Source organism: Bufo bufo, chromosome 1, assembly GCF_905171765.1.
Source record: "Bufo bufo chromosome 1, aBufBuf1.1, whole genome shotgun sequence".
In the NCBI taxonomy this organism is placed as follows: Eukaryota; Metazoa; Chordata; class Amphibia; order Anura; family Bufonidae; genus Bufo; species Bufo bufo.
Window position 1 is genome coordinate 115,452,239 of NC_053389.1, and position 24,395 is coordinate 115,476,633.

General features: G+C 49.3%; 1 protein-coding gene and 1 long non-coding RNA gene across 3 annotated transcripts in view; one reads left to right on the forward strand and one right to left on the reverse strand.

The window, feature by feature from the left end:
- The window catches only part of LOC120998040 (zinc finger protein 777-like), an 86,929-nt gene that overhangs the window by 56,483 nt on the left and 6,051 nt on the right, over positions 1-24,395 (forward strand). For both annotated transcript variants that reach the window (XM_040428489.1, XM_040428500.1), the window contains 4 exons: positions 1,083-1,193; positions 1,469-1,528; positions 3,232-3,303; positions 5,798-5,847. In XM_040428489.1, the coding sequence (XP_040284423.1) occupies positions 1,083-1,193; positions 1,469-1,528; positions 3,232-3,303; positions 5,798-5,847 (293 nt within the window). The remainder of the gene's footprint in view (positions 1-1,082; positions 1,194-1,468; positions 1,529-3,231; positions 3,304-5,797; positions 5,848-24,395) is intronic.
- Positions 13,271-23,084, reverse strand: LOC120998049. The gene is made up of 3 exons (XR_005778288.1): positions 23,072-23,084; positions 20,524-20,531; positions 13,271-13,462 (listed from the first exon to the last, which is right to left on the reverse strand). It is a non-coding gene; the product is annotated as an uncharacterized LOC120998049 (long non-coding RNA).

A 24,395-nucleotide genomic window follows, 5' to 3' on the forward strand; every position in this document is an offset into this window, starting at 1 on the left:
GGGGTTAATATATAAGGTTGAAAGCGACATGTCCCGGTTTCTCATTTTGGTGTAATCTTGTGTCTTCATTGTGAGTCCCGTGTGACCCAGTCTTGCTATGTAGCCCTGTCCATACAATGATTTGCTTGTATTGAATGCCCAGCGCCGCTGTCATGCCAATCCTCAAACTTTATCATGGAAAGGAGTTTTCTGGTCTCATATAATTAATTCTACATCACCGTATACATGAAAAAGGCTACAGCTTTATAATAGTAGTCAGGAAAGATTCGTGCCATCCACTGCAGCTCGGAAATCTTCATTCATTTTAAAATAAGGTGCATACAGGATGCGTTTCGGCCCGTCCCAACCTTTCTCAATTGCTATACGTGTACGGATGCACTTGGCACATTTTAACACATTACATTAGGGTTGTTTCGATACCAAAATTTAGATTTGATTTCTATACCATAAAAAAGTATTGCGATACTCGATACCATTCGATACCACCCACCCTTCTAGTGAAATCACAGCAGGATATCTGTATAGTTTTACTATAATATGATAAAGATATGTTAGATTTTACTGATTTATATTGGTAATAAAAAGTGGAGCTTAAAGGGGTATTTCCATCTCCTACATTGATGGTATATCTTCAAAAACATACCGATAGGGACCTTAGATTGTGAGCTCCATTGGGGACAGTAGGATGATAGTGTCTGTAAAGCGCTATGGAATATCTTAGCGCTATATAAGTGCATAAAATCGCTAGGATATGCCATCAATGTCAGCTTAGGTGCAGGTCCCACCTCTGGGACCTGCTCATATTTACAGAACAGGCCCAAAAATAGATTCATGTATCACCGCTATGGGTCCGAAAATAAGCGTGCTTGCTCAGCTCTTTTCAGAACTCTAATATCCGTGAATGTAGAACGCGCCTCCCATGCACAGTGTGTTCTGGAGGTAGCACCGGGTCCCTAAGGTGGCATTGACAGTATATCCTAGCGATACGCCGTTAATGTCTGCAATGGAAAACCCCTTTCAATTTCAATTTGGAATTACTTTTTACATATTTATTTATATACTTTTTTAATTATGTTTGATAGGTTATGAACCAAAAAAGTCCAATGCATTTCCTATAAAAACAGAAGAAGAAGCATATTTAATAAATGAGTATAATTCTGGAGGAGGGGATGAAGAGCCTTGTCCAGCCGAAGGTAAGAGGGTTCCTTCTGTCCAGAGCATGTGGTCTGCAGTATACGCTACCGGACGGTTCTTTTATTGGCACCATCGCGGTCTGTCCTTCATCTCCAGCATTATAAGAGACGCCTGATTACTCTTCTGCACTTGCCCCTGCCCACGTTTCTCTGGAGGTTGATGCAAATACAATACTGTAGGTTAGATATATGCATAGTTCCAAGGAAATCAAAACACTTAATGCCAAGATGTATAAGTTTGGTTTTTCTTTAGTTCTTTTATGTGTATTGCACAGGTGACGGCATTATTAAGCATGAATATGAGGAGGACGCCGACATGGAGAAGGATTTTCAAGGTATGTGAAAAAAGGTTTTTTTAAAGGGTAGGCCCACACGTGGCATAGTTTTCCACGGCTAGTCTGCATGTGTGACGTGGGATTTGCTGCAGATTCACCGGGGATTTCACCCCAGCTCTATTGAAAAGGGGTAAAATCTGCACCAGCAATTGACAGTTTTCCCGCTGCGTGTGAATGGGATTTATTAAAATCTGCTGCAGATTTTACCTTGCACATTCACAGATAAAATCATCAGAATTAGGGCTCATGCACACGACCATTTGTATTTTGCGGTCCGCAAAAAATTCAGATGATGTCCGTGTGACATCCGTATTTTTCTATATATTTTTTTTTTTGCTGATTTTGCTAGACAAGAATAGGACATATTATTTATTTTTTTTTTTTTTTGCGGAACGTCCATATGGACATACGGAAACGGAATACACACAGTCATTTCAGTTTTTTTGCTGACCCATTGAAGTGAACGGTTCTGCATATGGGCCGTAAAAAAAACCAAAACGTAACGGACAAAGAAAACAAATATGTTTGTGTGCAATAAGCCCTTATACATTTTCCATTGACCCCTCTATAAATAATGTCAGTATAAATATCACATTCTGATGTCGGAACCAGATGATGGTACAGAGATGAGCGGTGCTACATAGACACTGCTTATCTTTTCCTGTGGAAGCAGTCTGTCGCAGATCTCTTTTGCAGTACTTTCCTTATCCTGTGTCAACTACTTATTGACTGACCTCTTCAGCTCCCTCTGTTTCTAAGAGGTTCTTCAGGGACTTGCAAGATGTATTTTACCATTCAGTGCCCCTACAGAGCATCATATTACCCACCTCAGTTGCTGCCGAACATCATATTATGCATCTCAGCTGCTATAGAACATCATAGCATGCACCTGAGCTGCTGCAGAACATTATAGTACACACTTTAGCTGCTGCATAACATCATAGCATGCACCGTAGCTGCTGCAGAACATAATTGAATGCAACTCAAATGCAGGAATATGTTGTTACTCTTCTTAAAGAGGTTCTGCAGCAGATGGCATGCGTTAAACATAATAATGCACCCCCTATTACTTGGGTTTTGTGACCTGTACAGATCACCCTCTTGTCCTGTTTGTGGTCCAGGACTTCTTAGGTGACTTCTAATGTTCCTATAATGTACAATAGAGAAAGATTATATGTATATGTTTGCTCCTCTCTCATGATATGAGTATTCCTAGCCCTTAAGGGGACTCGCTCTGGTAGACAGGATTAGCGGACGCAGTATAGAGGCAACAACAAGTTCTTTGGATCAAACAGTTCAGTGTTTTATTCACACTTTAGGCAAGTGACAAAACAAGCAGTCATCTTCAAACAAAAAGTCACCTTGCGGTGTTGGTGGTAATTCACACCATGCGGCAATTCTCCTTCAGAGTACTTGCTGATAGCAGCACCAGCATGTTTTCACGCCAAACAGGTAGCAAGCCTTCATCCAGACACCAGGCTCCCAGATCCTAACACAAAGACTCAGCTGCTGAGCCCAGCTGCCTATTTAAGGACAGCCAGGTGCTGCCAAAACCCGGACCGGCACTTAAACTTCGGTCCGGTACTTGACATCACCTGGCTGGAAACCAGCCCAGCCGCACATGTTGGGAGGAAAATACCTGCCTTCCCAGACAAAACTCCTCGCTGTCTCACACCCTGTATATTATCTGATAACTCCCATAGGTGTCAAACAAGAGTTGGACCAAGTGAATGATGACATTCAGCAGGTGAAGTTGACTGGAGAATTGATAGCAGGTAAGTTTTTTTTTTTTTTTTAATCATGTTTTATCATGTTTGTTTGTACAGTTTTTAAATGTACCCATGATTACACCATGTGTTTGGTGATTTTACAGAGTAGAAGTCATTTTTCCTGACAGTTGGTGGTTGGCCAGGCTCCATAGTTATGACAACCTGCAGACACCACTGATATCTGCTTCTCCTTTTTGTAAGTGTGAATAGGTAAAGCCTTGTGAGCCAAAACCAGGATTGGAGCCTCCACAGACATAATATATAAGGGAAAGATCTGCACCTGTTTTGTGCTTAGAGCCACACCTGGTTTTGGCTCACAATAAGGGCTCATGCACACGAACATATTTTTTGTCCTTGTCTATTCCGTAATTTTTTTTTGTTTTGTTGCCTGTATGCGGAATAATTTATTTCAGTGGGGCTGCATAAAAATGGAAATGACTCTGTGTGCATTCCATATCCGTATGTCCGTTCTGCAAAAAATAAACAAAAAAATAGAACAAAAATAAAACGAATTTAACACGGATGTTATCCGTTTTTGTTTTTTTTACAGATCCATGTTTTGTGTACAAAAGTACATACGGCCGTGTGCATGAGCCTTAACTGACAGTCAGTGTTCGCTCAATGATTTCTATGTGAAGGTCCAAGGCTAAGTTCCCATAAGGTTGTGTTTTCCGTATTTGTGTTCCATAGGAGGAACAGAACAACATAAAAAAGTCATCTGTTTTAACCCCCACTTATTTTTTCAGTTGGTTATTTTGAGCCTTAGTTGGGCTTCGTTTGTGTCAATTCAGTCAGGTTCTATTTATTTTTGATAGCAGAAAAAGTCCTAATTGATGTACTTTTTCCCCGGTCAAAAATAACCGAAACCTGAAAGAACTACTTAAAGGGGTTGTGCTAAGACCATAGAGGATAACTATCTGATTGCTGGGGGGTCCGACCGAGTGCTGGACATAGCCAAGCGCAGTACTCCATCATCAGGGGCGGACTGGGAACTTAAAGTGGACCTGGAAAAAAAACTAAAAGTGGCCTCATGTTGTAGGCGGGTTCAGATTGACAGAAGGCGGGGCAACACAAGTAGGCGAGATCAGCAATACCGTAGGGCAGAACAAAATACTGCTCTAGCAGAACCAAATACCACAGTGCAGTGCAAAATACTGTCACCTTCACCACATTATGAAACTATATCATCATCCAAAGGCCAGCAATACAGTTGAATTCAGGAGGCATCTGCTGCCATTACCTAGGTACATAAGTGCCTGATGCTCCTACATTAATTAAAGGGGTATCTCAGAATATGGGGGCAAATCGCTAGGATATGCCCCCATTGTCTGATAGGTGCACCTACAATGAGAACTGAGCGGGGAGAGCTGTGGCTGGAGGACCCCGGATTTCCCAGGGTCCGTCCACCACCAAGCGCTGCTCCCATAGAAGTGAATTGGAGCGAACTGCGCACGCACGGCCCCTGCTCCTATTCATCTCTATGGGGCAGATGGAAATAGCTGAGCCAGCGCTCAGCGATTTTCGGCGGCCCCATAGAAATGAATGGAGGGCGGCTGCGCATGCACAGTGCGCCCTCTGTTCATTTCCCCGCTCCGTTCTTATCCTAGCGATATGCCACCATTGTCTGAGATGGCAAAACCCCTTTTAATGCTGAGAGCAGCAGATCTTTATGTACCTGGCTGGCGGCTAAGGCAGGGCTTGAGTGGACCCCTGGGCATCAGTCCACCATGAAATTTCCCTGTGAAGTCTATGTCTTTTCCTCCCATGTCCATTATCTCTGGCACTCCCTTAGAGTATGAATAGTGCGGCAGTGTGCATGTTTGACCCGTTCCTCCATCATAACAGGGAAATGGGACCCCTGTTCTTGTGATCGGTCAGGTCCCATCAGCTGAAGGCTCAGAGATAGCCTACTTATTCCCTATCCTGTGGATAGGGGATGACTTAAAATCTTGGCACACCCCTTTTAAGGGCTGAAAATATCCTTTCAGACAAACAGATCAATTCTTTTCTGTTCCACTGATGGGACAGAAATTTGGACAACACAACACTGATATGAACTTCTTATGGATGAACAGTTAAAAAAACAAACAAACATACAATTTATGGTAGGTCAGTTGCAGAACAAAAAACTTACTGAAAAAATACTTCAGTATCCCTCCTCTGGGTGTGTGCAGGATTAGGGCATATGAATATCACATGTCACAATGGTTCTTTTGGACCTTGCCTGAATCTTCACTGCAGTGACGACATGAGAAGACGCCAGCAGTTTATCCCACATCCTGGCCCCAAAATCAGCTGATTCATGGGGTGGGGGCTTCATTTAAAAAATTGGTTGTTCTTGTTAGGTCCGTGACCTCTTTTATAGAAGAATACTTATATCTGTTACATTACAGGTTTCCACATCATTTTTCTGAATTCTGAGGTTATGTAGAAATATTTTCTGAATCAGATTTTTCTACAGTGATAATAGTCCTTTCTATATTTTTCCTCGATATCGCAGACGATGATGATGATGATGGAGATAAACCAAGTGGAGAACATTCTCCATCCGTAAGTAATCAGTCCTATGCATTGTCACCAACTATAAGATAATAGAACTGACCGCAAGCAAATCTGAGCCATGTCCCTTTAAATAAGCCTTTACCCCTTTTTGATGCTTCAGTCATACATGGAAGTAAGGGATGAAGGTTTTTTTTCGCCACATGTGTACATTAAGATATATTTCATGGGCCGCATGGTGGCTCCATAGTTAGCACTGGTGCCTTGTAGTGCTCAGGTCCTGGGATTCAGGGCTCAGACTTATGTGAATGGTGATGAACTCTGCAGAGCGGTGCCCAGGTGGACAGGCTTTGCTTTTCAAAGTGCCTGAGCTGTCCTCCCCAGGCTTCCTCCCTTTTTCCTCTGACATCACGGAGATGCTTCTACAAGTCTCTCGCAGGCACCCTGTGCTGCGCTTCCTGCCCCAGCAGAGGGCGCCTGCGCGAGACTTGTAGAAGCATTCCCATGACCAGGCTCAGACTGGCCCACAAGGAAACAGGTGAATCCACCAGAGGGCCCCTGTGGAAGGTGGGTACAGTAGACTAATAGCACTACATAGCATAGAGCACCTCAACCTATGTTCATATAAAAAAAGACTGGGTGGAATATTTAACAAACTACCCAACGAATTATTATAGATGCATCAGATGGCTGAGATGACTTCTAGGTACAGAGGCCACCAGCCAGTATCCTCTTCCATCATAGACCTGCCTTCTCAAAGTGTCTGCAGGGGCCCCCATAATCAACCATGTGGTAGTGGATAATATTTGCATGTAGCTTTACAGCTGGCCCCCAGAATAAATTTTACAGGTGGGCCCTATGCATCCCAGTCCGACACTGCTCTTGACGTCAGGGGAAAGGGGAAGAGGCCTTGAGAGGTTAAAGGAGGCGCCCTGGGGTACTTTGAAAAGCAAAGCCCGCCCAGCTGGGCACTCGAAAGCCGTTTTCCTTAGGGTTAAAAAGTTTTCTGAACATCCAAAGAACTCTCAAATTACATACATGTAAGTTTGGAATGCTTTAAAGAGTAACTAACATATTAAGAATTATTATAAAAGTTCAGTTACTCTTTAAACATGTATTGGAGATTGCTGGTACTGTTAGGGTATCTGCACCAAAACTGCACATATGTCCGTACTATTTACTGTGGTTTTAATGCATTTTTTGTGCGATTTTATATATATATATATATATATATATATATATATTTTTTTTTTTTTTATTTTTTTTTTATTATTATTTTTTTTAATGTGGTTTTTGTTGTGGATTTCTCGCTCGTATCATTGGGGGACACATGACCGTGGGTATAACTGCTGCTGCCGCTAGGAGGCGACATTAGGCTAAAAAGGGTTAGCTCCTCCCGTCGGCTATATCCCCTCCAGCCTGTAGAGAGCATATCAGTTTTTAAAATGTCTAACAAAAGAAAAACAAATAGGCGGCACTCGCCAAGAAGTGGATTTCTTTATTCCAAGCTGTCATAAAACATCATCGATGCAGGTATAGGACAGTCAAAAATAGCGCAGGCAAGTAGCTCGTGGCGACGGCCTTTTCGTGCCTCAGCGCTTTCTCGGGCCACTGACGTTCTGACGTGAATACGTCACCTTTATGCGCCGGCAACTCCGGTGCGACACACACAAATTCCGTCACAGAGGAGTCGGCAAGGTACCTAGAGGCACATACAAATTATGCAAAATAAAACAAAACATTCAGATATATATATATTTACAGAAAAACTCTGAGATCATTTCTGTCATTAAGTCCTAGAGGGCCCATAGCTCCGGACCGCATAATCCATCTTGCTTCCTTCCTTAAGAGCGCATGATGTCTATCTCCGCCTTGTGGTAGACTATGCCCTAACTCAATCCCAGCAAACCTAAGAACCTTACTATTGCCATTGTGTTCAAGTTTTACATGTTCTATTAAACGAGGACAACCTTTCCCTGTACCAATGGAATTCATGTGTTCCGTAAATGTCCCCAGATGGATGAAAACGTGGATACAAATATGGATTCGGCCTCAGAAGAAATAAGACCGGGTCCGATAGAGGGCAGAGAAGGGGCGGACACATATTTTAGACAGTGCAATCAGAAAGGTATATTACAGACTCTGAGTACAAAAGCCCTAGAAATGAGGGTGTCACAGTTGGAGAAAAAAGATGTCCGTCTATTTTGGATAGTAAATTCCTTAAAATCTTATAAAGAAAGTAACCGGGTCCCAAGGGGACTACGGATCTATAAGGATTTTTTGCAATACCAAGAGGATGTTGAATTTGTAACCGAGTGGCAAGATCTACATTCGGAGTTCTCTATTTGTATCCTGGAGCTGGTATTAAAGAGAAATGAGAAAGAATATGGGATAATAAAAGAGGAATTATTAAAAGCAAGAGTGGAGTTCCAAACACGACTCGCGGAGAATCGATTGCAAACCTTTAATAAAAGAATGGATAAAAAACTAACAGTGATTCAAGCAGAAACAAAAGAGAAGAAAAGAGACAAGTTTTTGAGAGATAAATAGGACTACGACCTGGGTAGAATCTTCGATTGGAACAATGGGAAACAGAAAAGGAGACTCCATCCACGACGTACTAAAAGTGATTATTGGACTACAGACTCTGAGTCCAGTGCATCAGATGACTTGTCCATCCACCATTCTATGGATACCTTATGAAAAAGGGATGAAAAAGCCCCTGTAGGAGGAGTGTTAGGAGGGACCGAGGAAAAAGGAGAAACAAATATAAAACAGGGCCACAAAAGAAAACAGGTCTCTTGGAGACGATATTAGAAGTAGATGAGAATGATGTAGAACAGAATATAGTGGTGAACCTAACTGGTTACGAACTGCCACTGGACTGTGTAAAAGTGGAACAGTTTGATCCTAATACGTTTGAAATAGATCTTTTTAAGGCAGTGAGAAAACTCTATTTGAACAGGCTGTTGAAGAATGTGCCAGCAATAAAAAGTGAGATAAGAGAACAAGTACCAGCAAGTATAGGACCTTTGGGGTTCAGTACAATGGCAAATTTTAATCAAACGGAGGTGTCTTGTTTGGAGTGGTTGACAGGTTTCAACCTGAATGAACCACCAAAGGATACCCTACAGAAGATTTTGAGGGGGGGTGTCCGCTCCACATTTTGTCCCCCTATACCTGCTGGGAGTAATATAGATATTTCTTGTGCATGGCATTGGGGGACACAGCACCATGGGTTTATGCCCAGCTGCCACTAGGAGGCTGACACTAGAAACAAAAAAAGTGTTGGCTCCACCCAGGTGGGCTATACCCCTCTGCCAGAGCCGAGAGAGATCAGTCTTGTTCTAGTGTCCGTAGGAGGCAGACATGACCTGCTATCTTTTTTCGCAGGTCATCCTGCTAATTTTTTATTTTATTTTATCTTCTTTTTTTCTCTGCAGGTTTCGGCCTGCTGCAGGGGTGGCTCCATCGTGTTCCACTTTAGTTGCCCCCCTGCGGGCGCGTACTCAGGTACCTGGCAGCCACCCAGTCCCCACTTAAAGCTGCTTCCGCAGTGGAATTCCGGTAGTCCCACGGTCCCCGTGTTGAGTCCGCCGAAGGGGTGGTCACTGCTGCGCCTGAAGACTTCGGAAGGTAAGTAGGGATCCATCCCTTGCGGAGGCCCTGTGGTTTCCCTCCCTCCTTCCCTCCTTATCCTCCCTTGGCCTAGTAGCTGGAGGAACATGGTGTGGGGGAACGCTTGGGGGAAGCCCTCTTTGCTCTACTTCCACCCAGTTTCCCCCCTCCTCTCCTCTCCCATGGACCGGGGTACCTGCATGGCTCATGCCTCCGTTCAGGGGCCGGCTCCGGAGGTCATTTTGGGTGCTCCTTTGTGCAGGGCACCTGTTCCCCTCACCGCTGTGTCCCTCCCGTCCTGCGGCTGCTTCCGGTCACCACCGCGATCGCGGGTGTCCGCTCCCGGCAGCTCCGTCTCACTTTAGGCCCTGTTTTTTTCGGCTTACTAGGCCGCAGGTCACGTGGGGCAGAGATTTCTCTCCGCCCACTCCTGGCTTCCCGGGCTCACTCTTTCACCCTCACCTCCGTGGGCGGAGCCCTGGGAGGCGCTTGTTTTTTCTCCAATTCTCTTTCAGTGCCGGCTTCTGCCGGTCACGGAGGGCGTTACCTTCTTCTCTGCCGGCTCTTTCCTCTCCTGCACCCGGTCGCCATCTTGCTGCTCCTCTCCTGCTCTGCGGCTTTTTCATCTGGGACATTTGGGTCTGGTAGGCAGCCCTTCGGCTGACTTTTTTTCTTGCAGGCTCCATCCTACCGGGATTTCTACTCATTATGCATGTTCTCTGTGTAATAAGAAGTTTCCATGCGGCCAGTCTAACTCTCTCTGCCCACAGTGCCTCGACCCAAGGCCCGCCCAGGCCGCCCCTGCAGTCCCTTCTGGGTCGGTTCTTCCGGAATGGGCTGCTACCCTGTCCCAAGCCATAGGGAACCTTACCAGCTTCTCCCAGTCCCTGGCGCAGTCTCTGGACCGTTTTTCTGCTCAGATTGCGGCCGCCTCTAGCAGGGACTCTCCCGCTGGGGACGTCCGTTCTCGCTCTGGCACTCGGTCCCGCAAGCGACCTCGTAGGGTCTCGGCCGGGTCCCACTCTTCCTCAGCTTCCTCGGATCATTCCCTGGATAAGTCTGAGACGGGCGAGGTTTCTTCTTCAGCTATTTCCGCCACTCCTGGGGACTCCTCTGCTTCTGATTCTGAATCAGAGCGGTGCTCGGCGATGTCTGCGGCCATACAGGATCTCATTAAAACCATCCGGGACGTGCTCCATGTGCAGGACGATCCTTCTTCCTCCTCCCAGGAGTCGGTGTCCTTCCGCCATTCCAGACGTTCCGCTGTGGTTTTCCCTAATCACGCGGATCTTGACGCACTTCTGGCTAAGGAGTGGCGTCACCCTGATCGGCGCCTTCACCTTACCAAGGCCTCGGATGTCCCTTATCCCTTTTCTGAGGAATCCGTCAACCTCTGGACGGTTCCTCCTCAGGTAGATCCTCAGGTGGCTTGCCTGGCGAAGGCCACTACCCTTCCCCTGGCTGACGCGGCTTCCTTGTCGGATCCCGCTGACAAACGGGTTGACTGTTTGGCCAAGTCCGTGTTCGTAGCAGCGGGTGCCGCCATCCGTCCTGCTTTTGCCGCTTCCTGGGTGGCCAAGGTTTGCGCGATCTGGGCCAAAAAGCTCATCCGAGCCTTACCTCCAGACTCGGTCCAGGGGGAACTGGCAGTGCTTGCCTCTCAGATCTACCAGGCGTCCAAATTTCTTTGTGATGCCTCTATTGAATCGGCTCGCCGCTCCGGCCGTGTGGCCGCTAACTCTGGGGCCATACGCCGCACCATCTGGCTTCGTTCTTGGGCGGCGGATTCCGCCTCCAAGAAGGCTCTAATTTCCCTTCCTTTCCTCGGTGGGAAGCTTTTGGGAAGCGTTTGGAGGAGCTCATCTCTGAGGCCACTGGCGGTAAGAGTTCCCTTCTTCCCCAGAACCAGCCTCCCCGCTGTTGCTTTCCTGGGTCGTCCTCTCGGGCGCAGACCTTTCGTTCCTTTCGGGCCCCTTCTGCCCGACCAGACAAGAAGTCCACTAGACCTTCCTTTTAAGGCCAAGCCCTCCTGGCATGCCAAGCCCAAACCTGCTCGCCCCAGTCCACTAAGCCACCTTCCGCATGACTCGGCCCCGGTCAAGGGGGGGGGGGGGGGGGGGCGCTTGCTCGCCTTTCTGAATATCTGGCAAGCAAGTGTGGAGGACGCTTGGGTTCTGGAGGTCTCCTCCTGATACAAGATCGAATTTCCCGGTCTTCCGTCGGGACGGTTCTTCCTGACGTCGCCCCCCAATTCCCCCGCCAGGGCAGACGAGTTTTTTTGGGCCATTCGTTCAATTCGTTCTCTCGGGGTCATGGTTCTGGTTCCGGAATCAAAACGCTTTCAGGGGTTCTACTCGAACCTGTTTACGGTTCCCAAGAAGGACGGTTCGCTCTGCCCAATCCTGGACCCGAAAGCGCACAATCCCTTCGTCCGTGTCCTTCATTTTCGCATGGAGTCCCTCCGGTCGATGACCGCCTCCTTGGATGCGGACGAGTTCCTGTCGTCCATAGACATTCAGGACGCTTATCTACACGTCCCTATTGCCCTCTCCCATCAGAGGTTCCTTCGCTTCGCGGTGGGTTCTCTTCATTTTCAGTTCGTCGCCCTGCCCTTCGGCCTGGCCTCTGCCCCAAGGGTTTTCACAAAGGTGCTAGCGCCTCTCGTGGCACTTCTCCATGCCAGGGGGGTCGCATTGGTGCCTTACCTGGACGACCTTCTGATCCGGGCTCCGTCATTGGAGGACAACCTGTCCAGCCTACGCATCACCCTCTCGGCTCTTGCCCAATTCGGGTGGCTCATCAACCACTCCAAGTCCTCTCTCGTCCCATGCCGGAGGATGCCCTTTCTGGGTATGATCTTCGATACTCGCCTCGGGCGAGTGTTCCTTCCCCCAGAGAAGATTGCCTCTCTTTAGGCGGGTGTGACTCGTCTCTGCGACCCATCTCCCTTGACCATCAGGATGTGTATGCGCGTCCTGGGCCATTCCCTATTCCCAATTCCACTCCCGGGACCTTCAGTTGTTCATCCTATCCAGGTGGGACAAGTCCCCGGCAGGCCTCGATCGCCGGACCCGTCTCCCTCCCGAGCTTTGCCAGGATCTCTCCTGGTGGCTGAATCCTCGGACGGTGTCCCTGGGCCGGTCTTTCCTCCCCCCTCGTTGGCGGGTGATCACCACAGATGCCAGCTCGGGTTGGGGGGCGGTCTTTGAGTCCCTCACTGTCCAGGGTCTTTGGTCTGTTCAGGAGTCTTCCCTGCAGATCAACGTCCTCGAACTCAGGGCAATTTTCCTGGCACTGTCTCACTGGACTCCCCGTCTCCGCGGTCTCCCGATCCGGGTTCAGACGGACAATTCCACCGCCGTGGCCTATCTGAACCACCAAGGGGGCACCAGGAGTGTGATGGCCCTACAGGAAGCCTCCCGTATCCTGCGGTGGGCGGAGAAGCACGTTCCGGTCCTCTCCGCCGTGCACATTCCCGGGGTCGACAATTGGGCGGCAGACTTTCTCAGTCATCAGCTCGTCGACCCGGGCGAATGGTCTCTCCACCCAGAAGTGTTCCTCCAACTTTGTCACTGTTGGGGAACTCCGGACGTGGATCTCTTCGCATTGCGCCTCAACCACAGGCTCCCGTGCTATGTTGCGCGGTTCAGGGACCCTCAGGCTCTCGCGGTCGACGCCCTAGTTCTGCTTTGGTCTCAGTTCGACCTTCTGTATCTTTTTTCCCCCCATTCCTCTCCTTCCCCGAGTGCTCAAGCGTCTCAAGGCAGCCCGAGTTCCGCCAATCCTGGTGGCTCTGGATTGGCCCCGCAGGGCAGGGTACGCGGATCTGGTGTTTCTGCTTCCTCCGCGCCACGATCTCCTTTCCCAGGGCCCTCTGTTCCACCCGAATTTACCTCAGCTTCGTTTGACGGCGTGGCTGTTGAGACTGCGGTCCTGAAGTCCCGTGGTCTCTCGGACTCGGTCATCCGGACGATGCTTCACGCTCGCAAGCCCCAGTCGGCCCGCATTTACTATCGGACCTGGAGAGCGTATTTTGCCTGGTGCGAATCTGGTCGTTTTCACCCCCTCTGTTCCTCTGTCCCTAACATTCTCGCTTTTCTTCAGGCTGGATTTGATAAGGGTCTTCGCCTGGCTTCTCTCAGGGGGCAGATTTCGGCCCTCTCGGTCCTCTTCCAGCATCCTGTGGCCTTGCGGGCCCAGGTTAGGATTTTTCTCCAGGGTGTTGCTCGCCGAGCCCCTCCCTTTTCGCTTTCCGGTGGAGCCGTGGGACCTGAATCTCGTCCAGAGATTTCTCAGACGTTTTTCTCATTTAAGGTGGCCTTCCTCGTGGCTGTCACCTCCATCCAACGTGTTTCCAAACTTGCGGCGCTTTCTTGCCGTTCGCCTTTCCTCGTGTTCCATCAGCACAAGGTGGTATTGCGTCCTGTTCCATCCTTTCTCCCGAAGGTGGTTTCCTCGTTTCATATTAATGAGGAGATCGTCCTTCCTTCCTTCTGCCCCAATCCTCACTCTAGGGAGAAATCCCTCCATTGCCTGGATGTGGTTCGGGCTCTTTGCCTGTATCTTCGCCTCACGGAACCCTTCCGTCGTTCGGACTCTCTTTTTGTGGTCTCGGCAGGCCCTCGTAAAGGTTTGCCACCATTTTTCGCTGGGTTCGGTCGGCCGTCAAGGAGGCCTAAGTCACGAAGGACCGGGCTCCCCCTTCCAGGTTGACCGCACATTCGACTAGGGCGGTTGGGGCTTCTTGGGCGGTGCATCATCAGTCATCAGCTTCCCAGGTCTGCCGGGCCGCCACCTGGGCGGCGGTTCACACTTTTTCTAAGTTCTACCATATTCATTCCTTGGCTTCTGCTGATGCCAGTCTGGGACGCAAGGTTCTGCAAGCAGCGGTGCTTTAGATTGGTGGCATGGCCCTTTTTTCTTCCCTCCCTCGGGGACTGCTTTTGGACGTCCCATGGTGCTGTGTCCCCCAATGCCATGCACAAGAAAATTGGATTTTTTGTACTCACCGTAAAATCCTTTTCTCGTAGTAGGCATTGGGGGACATTTTCTTCTTGTTTGAGGATCCGGCTTTTGCCTAGTTTGGTTGTCGGGTTTCCCCAGTTGAAGACTTGTTGGCTTTCAGTTTTTGGTTCAGGTGTGATGTTCCTACTGCTTTTGTACCGACTGATCTCTCTCGGCTCTGGCAGAGGGGTATAGCCCACCTGGGTGGAGCCAACACTTTTTTTGTTTCTAGTGTCAGCCTCCTAGTGGCAGCTGGGCATATACCCATGGTGCTGTGTCCCCCAATGCCTACTACGAGAAAAGGATTTTACGGTGAGTACAAAAAATCCAATTATTTTACCATAAAGTATTAGAGGGAGTCAAAGCTTTGATTTACCCTAAAGGAAAAAAGAACATTGATATAGGGGAGGAAAAAGCCCTCAAATGGTTAGTCACGGAATGACATAATTGTAAAACCGGCAGATAAGAGGGGCAACGTGGTGCTGATGACGAGAGAATACTATGTAGCGGAAGCAGAGAGGCAATTGGGGGACAGTAATGTTTGAGTTATTAAAAATAGATTCTACTGTAAAGATTCTGAATCAATTGAGGAGTTTTCTACATAGGTGGAATGTAATGTACTGTCTAGAAAAAAAGCTGAAAAATTGTTACCCCTGTCTCGGCAAAAACCATCCTGGTACTTCCTACTGAAGATCCACTACCCTGTCACTGATCCACTACCCTGGGAGACCCAGTGCTCCAGACTAAAAAAAATAAACAGGAGCCATTGACTCCTAAACTGAAAAATTTAGGAGCCAAATTACATTTTTAGTCGCCAAATTGAAAATCTATATAATTATAATAAAATTTTAAAAAAATAGACTTGGAGAAGATGAGACACAGGTCACAGTAAAGAGCCAGCACTACATATAGGAGAATACAGCAACGCATACCTATTACATCCAGTGACATCTACTGTCATGTAGACCTTCTCTTTCCTCTTCTCCACCATTTGACCCAGACCTCCATGACAAATAATTTCAGCTGCATCTCGTCTCTACAGAGTTTGTTACAGACACGTTAGATTTTTAAATTTTTCCACCAAACATCCCCCCCCCCCACTTCCTGGTGTCCCAACAATGTCATCCTGCTGCCATTCCCAATACTGTGCCCATGGTGCTCCCCAATGCCCCAGGTACTATACTGCTGAAAAAATAGTGACCCCCACTAGAAATAATGTCTCTATAGTGTTTACAGCAATTATAAATGCCACCTAGAGTGCCCCCAGTAATAATAATAACACCTTAGATTAATTCCCCCTCCCCCACACTGCCCGCACAGTAGTAACTTCCCCCCTCACTTAGTAATTTTCTCCCACACTTCCCTCATATAGTAATTTCCCCACACATAGTAAATACTCCCCCACTGCCCCACAGTAGAAATATGCTCCACAGTAGTAATTTCCCCCCATACTGTCCTCTAGTGCCCCCTTCCGGCAAGTAATGTCCCCCAGAACCCCCTTTAAGGCCACTAATGTCCCCCCAGTGCCCATCTTACGGCCAGTAATGTCTCCCAGTGCCCCCCTTAAGGCCAGTAATCTCCCCCCAGTACCCCCTTATGGCCAGTAATGTTGGTACTTAAAAAAAAAAAAAAAAAAAGCTAAAATCTTATACTCGCCAGTGTCCTTTCGCTGGCGCTCAATAGCTGCTGGTATGGCCCGGGATTGTGCGACGCAGACGCGCACACTTCACTGCTATGCATCCCGGCACAGGCAGGCGTGATGATGTCTTCACGCCCTCCTGCGCTGGGATTTCATTACCAAATAGACCTCAGGCCTGTAGCGTAGGTGATCGGCGGCGGGGCAAAGAATTATTGGCTCCCATGCCCCGCCGCAATATTCAGCTACAGCGCGGCAGCCCTGTCACAAATGGCGACAAGGCTAAAATGACAGAAACAAACGGCACCCAATTCACTATAACAAGATCTGTCAGGTTTCAGCTGCAAAACACAACATTGTACTGTGCAGCATGCCAACAGCTTGCACAATGGTCCAGATCCATGATGTGAACAGAGCCTTACACTAAACACCGGCAAGCACTGCTTGTGAAGAGACATGCAGGTGCACTGGCCACACTGTACACTTATTATGTATGGGGACCATAGAGGGGACAGACAGCCCTCCAGTCACTGCCTCTTATCCGTTTCCACAACTATACCGTCATCATGTCTAAACTGCTGGCCCCCTGTTCCCAGCGATTCGGGCTCTTTGTCCTGGAAGTGCGTGCTGTTCACTTCCATTCACTGTCAATAAAGTTATACGAAGCACACGGCGGCCAGTAAGGGGCGTGTTACACATTCCAGGGGGAGGAACGGCGAGCGCAGCTTCCCACGTAACATCACATTCGCCGTTCTGTCCGAACTGATAGGGAAGGCGGCACACTCTAGTGTGGGCCACATCTATCCCCACACAGCTCCGCACTGGGTACACATGCCGGCGGCGGGGCAAGAAATGATTGGCTCCCATGCCCTGCCGCAATATTCAGCTACAGCGCGGCAGCCCTGTCACAAATGGCGACAAGGCTAAAAACTCTTGTCGCCATCTGCAAATTTTAAGGCGCATTGGTGACGATTTTGGTCGCCATCTGGAGCGCTGAGACCCATAGTTTCGGGGGTTGGTTCAGTGACTGAACCTTTGTCTAAGTACATGGACTGGTTGCTTCGACCTTTACCCCGCCAGGTACCATCTTATCTCAGAGACACTGGGGACCTGTTACCGCCACTGGAGTCTTTTCAGTGGCAGGAAGGGTTCTAATTGGTCTCTCTAGATGTGGAAAGTCTGTACACCCGTATCCCACAAGATGGCAGCATTGATGCAGTTATTAAAGTACTAAGTGGAACTGATAAGTGAGATTTTCATTGATTTTGTGAGAGAAGCCTTAAAGGGACACTGACAGGCCCGATAAACATATTTAGTTATTCCTATGCAGTCATAGATCTATTAAAGTGTATTACAATCATATAAGAGTACCCCCTGTCCGCATTGTAAACCATGTAAAAACAACTTTATAATCATCTGTCAATCACCTTCCTTTATGCCCAAGGGGCGTTTTTACTCGTACCTTTGTGCCCAGCCGCGCCTCAACTGTCGCTTCCTAGCGCCGCCCAGCTCATTATTATTCACTGGCTGGGCGGCTTTTACATTCCCCGATCCTCCCGAGCCGACGCAGGGGCAGCAGGAGACGCTGGCATTGAACTCACTTGTACCTTCTGCGCGTGCGCCGGATAACTTGCCCGGCACCCTCACTCGCAGTGCGCCTGCGTCCCTTATTCAATGCCAGCGTCTCCTGCTGCGCCTGCGTCGGCTCGGGAGGATCGGGGACTGTAATAGCCGCCCAGCCAGTGAATAATAATGAGCTGGGCGGCGCTAGGAAGCGACAGTTGAGGTGTGGCTGGGCACAAAGGTACGAGTAAAAACGCCCCTTGGGCATAAAGAGATGTGAAAAACCGCCCCTTGGGCATAAAGGAAGGTGATTGACAGATGATTATAAAGTTGTTTTTACATGGTTTACAATGCGGACAGGGGGTTCTCTTATATGATTGTAATACACTTTAATAGATCTATGACTGCATAGGAATAACTAAATATGTTTATCGGGCCTGTCAGTGTCCCTTTAAGTTTAATTCTGAAGAACAATGCTTTTCAATTTGGGTATATGTGGTACAAATAAAAATTTGGAACGGCAATGGGTACACATGTCGCATGTACTTTTGCAAATATATATTTAGCCAGGTTTGAAGACAAATATGTATGCTCAGTAGAGAACCCCTATGTTCCTTTTATACAGCTGTACTTAAGGTTTATAGATGGTGTTTTCATAGTGTGGTCTGGCACAGAGCTTCTATTCAAAGAGTTTTTGGAATATCTTAATACAGTGAATAAAATGAACATGAGGTTCACCCATAATTTTGGAAGTTCTAAGTTAGAATTTTTTGATGCGGAAGTGTTAGTGAAGGATGGTGGCTACCGAGGCCTATCGTAAGCCAACGGCAACCAATTTACTTTTACATTTTTCTAGTTATCATCCAGATAGTGTGAAAAAAGCAGTCCCATATGGACAGTTTGTCAGATTGAGAAGGATTAATAAAACAGAAGAGAGTTTCAAGGAGCAGTCCCTAGATTTGAAGAAACGACCAGAGGTTATCCAATAGAGCTACTGAATGAAGCTATACAGAAAGCTGCCTCCCTGTATAGGGGTACAGTGACATCAGGGAATACAAATGCCAGGAATAAAGTGGATAATCAGAAACGTTTTGTCTTTTCCTTCAAATATAGTCCAATGGCAGACCAAATTAGGAAAGTGATAAAGGAGAATTGGGATATAGTGGAAAGAGACGATCGCTTAAGGGAGATTAGAGTGTGTACCATTGGTAGCTTTTAGGAGGTGTCACACTTTAAACAGACAAATTGGTTAGGAGTCGTTTTGTGGAACCAAAACCGGATACATGGTTAAGGATTGGGTGCCTACGGGGAACCGCAGATGCGGAAACTGCTCTTATTGCAAATATAATCCTCAATGGGACTCACTAGCCTTTGGCGGTTTGCACCATAGAGTGAATACTTTGATAACTTGCAAAAGCAAATACGTAGTGTACCTTATATTATGTATATGTGGTAGGTTTTAAATAGCAAAAACTATAAGGAGCCTCAGCGAGAGATTTAGGGAACACATCAATTTCATTGGTACAGGTAAAGGTTGTCCTCGTTTAATAGAACATGTAAAACCTGAACACAATGGCAATAGTAAGGTTCTTAGGTTTGCTGGGATTGAGTTAGGGCATAGTCTACCACAAGGGGGAGATAGACATCATGCGCTCTTAAGGAAGGAAGCAAGATGGATTATGGGGTCTGGAGCTATGGGCCCTCTAGGACTTAATGACAGAAATGATCTCGGGAGTTTTTCTGTAAATATATATATATATATATATGTGTGTTTTGTTTTATTTTGCATATTTTTTATGTGCCTCTATGTACCTTGCCGACTCCTCTGTGACGGAATTTGTGTGTGCCGTGCGGAGGAGACGGCGCATAAAGGTGAAGTATTCACGTCAGAACGCCAGTGGCCTGAGGAAACGCTGAGGCGCGAAACATCCGTCGCGGCTACTTGGCTGTCCTATGTTTGTCCGCCCCATGCCTGCATTGATGATGTTTTATGACAGACAGCTTGGAATTAAAAAAATCCACTTCTTGGTGAGTGCCGCCTATTTGTTTTTCTTTTGTTGGACATTTTAGTGGTTCTAAAAGACCTGGTCTGGGAGACCTCACCGTCCTGAGAGAGGGACTTTAGGCAGCGCCAACCTGCCTTTTTTCTAAGGATTGTGCATATCCGGGTCAATTCTGCTATTTTTTGTTTATTTAGTTTCCTTTTGAGGCTGGGGGAACAGGGCCGCCTGGCCTCCCTGTTCTCCCAGGGACTATGGCCTGGGTCGGCTTCCATCCCAGTCCATCTTCCACAAGACGAAAAAGAGGACCAGGGCATCCTCGCTCCCCTGCTTCCCGCAAGCCAAGGGGTCACCTGGATCCGGCCCTCCCTCCTTGCCAGCTCACTGCCACTTTGGTGCCAGCAGCTGAAGAGATGACCCTACTGGACCCATCGAGGGAGAGTGAACAAAAGGGGAGGAAGATGGGGTGAGTAGGCCGGATTGGGTGAGTATCCCCCCCCCCCCATTCCCCACTGCCCATTCCCCTCCTTCCCTTTTTCCCTCCCTGGGGCCCAAATGTCCTCCTTGCTTGGGGTTTGGTTCTGGCTCAGGGGGTCTTGGGCTGGCATCTCCTTTTGGCAGTTGCCCGGAAGTGTCATTCTGGCCGCTTGCCCCTCTAATTTAGGCCCCAGTCCCTATTTGGGCCTACCCCGGTCGGCGGCCTTTCCAGTCCCCGTGCGCTTTGGCCCCTTTTTCCTTCTCCTCTGGCTGGTCTCCGGTGTGCACCCTCTCTCCCGGACAGCCCCCGTTCCTCCCGTTCCGCCTTTAGTTTTTGGCCAGCCGGAAGTGCTTCGCGGCCAGCTGCCACAACTAATTTAGCCCCCGTCTTTTTTTGAGGCCTACCCCGGTTTGCGTCCGTCCCGGCACCCGCATGCCTCGCGCTTGTTTCCTACTCCTCTGGTGGGGTCTCCGGCGTGCGCCCTTTCTGTCGGGCAGCCTCCGCTCCTCCTGTTCCGCTTCCGGTTTTCCGTGTCCGGAAGTGCATCGCAGCCGGCCACTGCAACTAATTTAGCACCCGGGGGCATACTAGGCCTCATTTTCTCTTGACCCGCCCCCTACACTTGCAGGGCGGGCCACCGGACACTCCTAGGAGGGCGAGGTTGCCTCTTTTTCCTGAGCTGGCCCTGGGAGAAGCCTGCATTCCTCTCCCTCTTCACCTTAATCGGCAGGAAGATTCATTGGGGGACATCAGGACCTGGTTCCACCTGTAGCTTTTTTGGTAGGACAACCCTATATCCCTCCAGCCCTGGGACCAGCTTTTAGAGCCATGTTCGAACCCATGTCTGACGCCCGCCAGCCCCCAGCCACTACGCTTGCGCAAAATGCAAGCTCGTTTCCTCGCTGCCAGTCGGACTCCCTGTGTACCGCATACTGTGCTCCCAGACCGGCCCCACCATCCCTCCCGAGCAGCTGCACTGCCCTGTCCCGGGCAGTAGAGGACCTATCAAAAGTTTCCCAAACCACCCTTTTTCTCATGGGTTGATTGGTTGACCAGTCCTCACCTGCACATCCCGCGCCTTCCTCTGGCGACCAACCTAGGGGCAGACCTTCTCACAAACGGCCCAGAACAGGACACTTTTGCTCTTCTGACGCCTTGGAGTCTCCACCTTCCCGGAGGCCACGCTCGGACATGTCCTCCCTCCCAGGTAAGACACTGTCCGAAGGGGAGGTACTTGATTCAGACTCGGATCTGGATCAGGAACAATCTTCTAAGATTGCTTCCATGGTAGGTAGCCTGGTCGTGGCTGTCCACGACACCTTTCAGGTTCGGTACAGCTCTGCTTCTTTTAGCCGCCAGGGAGTTTCGTTTCTCCGCTCGAGACAAGCCCCTAAGGCCTTTCCCTTGCATGACGATTTTTCGGTCGTCATTGCCAAGGCATGGGACCATCCAAATCATCATTTCAGCGCTTCTAAGCGCCACGATCTGTTATACCCCTTTCCGCCAGACCTGGTTGCGAAAGGGTCGTCCTCGCCCAAAGTGGTCCCGTCTCGCTAAGCATACCGCTATCCCCTTGACCGATGGCACTTCCCTTCAGGACCCCGTGGATCGCTGCCTGGAATCTTTTACTAAGTCCGCCTTTGCAGCGGCTGGCTCTGCTCTTCATCCTCTTTTGACACGGGCGCTCTTGTTGCCCGCTCATCCGCTCTCCCGGTCACCTTACAACGCAAGTCTCGGCAGCAGACTCCTCATCAAAGCGTACTCTTACGGGGCTTCCCTTTTCGGGTTCTCGTCTGTTTGGTACTCATTTGGACAAGATCATCTCTGAAGCCACGGGCGGTAAAAGTATCCACCTCCCACAGGGCAAGGCCAAGTGTCCGGTTCGCTCCAGGCCCTTGAACTCCTGTTTGCTCCTTTCGCCACCCTCCAGCACATGCCCGTTGGCAGGGGCGCCACCCAGGGTTTTTAATCACGAGCAGAAGAGAAAACCCTCCTTTAAACCCCAACCAGCCTGGCGCCCGCAGGCACAACCCTCTCAGGCCAATAGACAATCTTCTGCATGAAGGGGCGCCTACTGCCCTCTCGGGTGGGGGGGTCGGCTCCTCCTTTTTCGAGAAGTTTGGCGGTCCCACAGTTCCAATGAATGGGTGCTTGAGATAGTAACCTCGGGTTACAAGATCGAGTTGGCCTCCACCCTTCCTTTCCCAGCCGCCCAGAGACAGAGTTCGGGTCGTCGCCTTTTTTCAAGCATTACAGTCCCTTCTCGCCCGGGAAGTGATCTCCCCGATTCCGCTTGCAGAGCAGTTCACAGGTTTTTATTCAAACCTATTTGTTATCCTGAAGGAAAAGGGATCCATTCGCCCGGTGCTAGACCTCAAGTTGCTGAACCGGTTTGTCAGGGTCCAGCACTTCAGGATGGAGTCTCTCCGCTCCGTGGTTGCTTCTCTGGAACAGGGCGAGTTTCTTTCCTCGGTGGACATTCAGGATGCGTACCTTCACATTCCCATTGCTCCCACGCACCAGCGTTTTCTTCGCTTTGCGTGGGGTCTCACCACTATCAGTTCATGGCTCTACCCTTCGGCCTAGCAACAGCACCGCGAGTGTTTACGAAGGTGCTCGCTCTTCTCCTCGCCCTTCTCCATTCCAGGGGCGTCACCCTAATACCCTATCTGGACGACATTCTCGTCAAGGCTGCGACCTTCGGTCAGAATGAGGACAGCGTACTTATCACCCTGGACACCCTGGCACGTTTCGGCTGGCTGGTGAACTTCCAGAAGTCAGCACTGCATCCCAGCAGACAGATTACTTTCCTCGGCACGGCCGCGGCGACAGTCTGCCTCTCCTCGGACAAGAGGTTATCCCTTCAGCGGTCAGTTCATCTTCTCCTCCGGCGCAGACATCCGTTGATCTGTTTTGCATGCGAGTGTTGGGAAGGATGGTCTCTTCCTCGAGGCGCTTCTGTTTGCGCAATTTCACACTCGTCCTCTCCAGTTGCCGATCTTGTCATCCTGGGACAAGACACCGAGTTCCTTGGACCGTACCATCGCCCTTCCTCCGCAGGTGCGGTCGGGCCTCAGGTGGTGGTTCTCGACTCCAACCTTGGTCTCTGGCAAATCCTTTCTCCCGGTTTCAGGGTCGGTCATCACCACCCTCGGATGGGGCGGAATCTTCCTACCTCGGACAGTCCAAGGCAAATGGTCTCTGTTGGAATCCAGACTGCCCATCAACATCCTGGAACTTCGGGTCATTTATTTGTCCCTGCTTCATTGGACTCCTCACCTGAGGGGACTGTCGGTCCGGATCCAGTCGAACAATGCCGCCGCGATGGCGTACATCAACCACCAGGGGGAACCCACAGTCGAGCGATGATGACCGAGTCGGCCAAAATTCTAAAGTGGGCGGAGGAACATGTACCAGCGCTATCGGCAGTCTGCATTCCAGGAGTGGAGAATTGGACGGCGGACTTCCTCAGCCGAAGACCGTGGACCCGGGCGAGTGGTCTCTGCACCCAGAGGTGTTCGACTCCATCTGTCTCCGTTGGGGCCGTTCGGATGTGGATCTGATGGCATCCAGGATCACCACAAGCTTCCCACCTTCATCTCGCGGACAAGAGATCCCCGTGCATGCGCAGTAGACGCACTGGTGGCCCCATGGAACGGCTTTTTCCCCCTGTACGTCTTCCTCCCTCTCCTAACCCGGGTCCTTTGCAGGATCAAGAGGGAGGGCATTCAGACGATTCTCATCACCCTGGATTGGCAGCGCCGAAGCTGGAACACCGATCTAATCCTTCTCCTAGGAAACGCTCCGTGGCCACTTTTGCTCAGGGACGACCTTCTCTCTTAGGGACCCGTCTTCCACCAGCATTTAGAATCTCTACGTTTGACGGCGTGGCTATTGAAACCGCCATTCTGAAGCGGTGGGGTTTCTCCAATGGAGTCGTTCGCACCATGATTAAGGCCAGGAAGCCTTTCCTGCGTTTCTGTGCGGACCGTCGCCTCCCTCCGTTCCATTTCTCCCTTCCCACAATCCTCTCCTTTTTGCAAATGGGGCTGGATTTGGGTCTTTTTCTTAGTTCCCTAAAGGGGCAGGTGTCGGCGCTTGCGATCTTTTTCCAGCGACCTCTGGCGCAAAAGGCCCCGGTTAAGACCTGTCTCCAAGGGGTGGCTCACACTGTCCCTCCTTATCTCCCCCCTTTACCCTCTTGGGATTTGAACTTTGTGCTTGGTTCTCTCCAATCAGCTCCCTTTGAGCCTCTTGACATGGTTTATCTCTGCATTCTTTCCTGGAAAGTGGCCTTTCT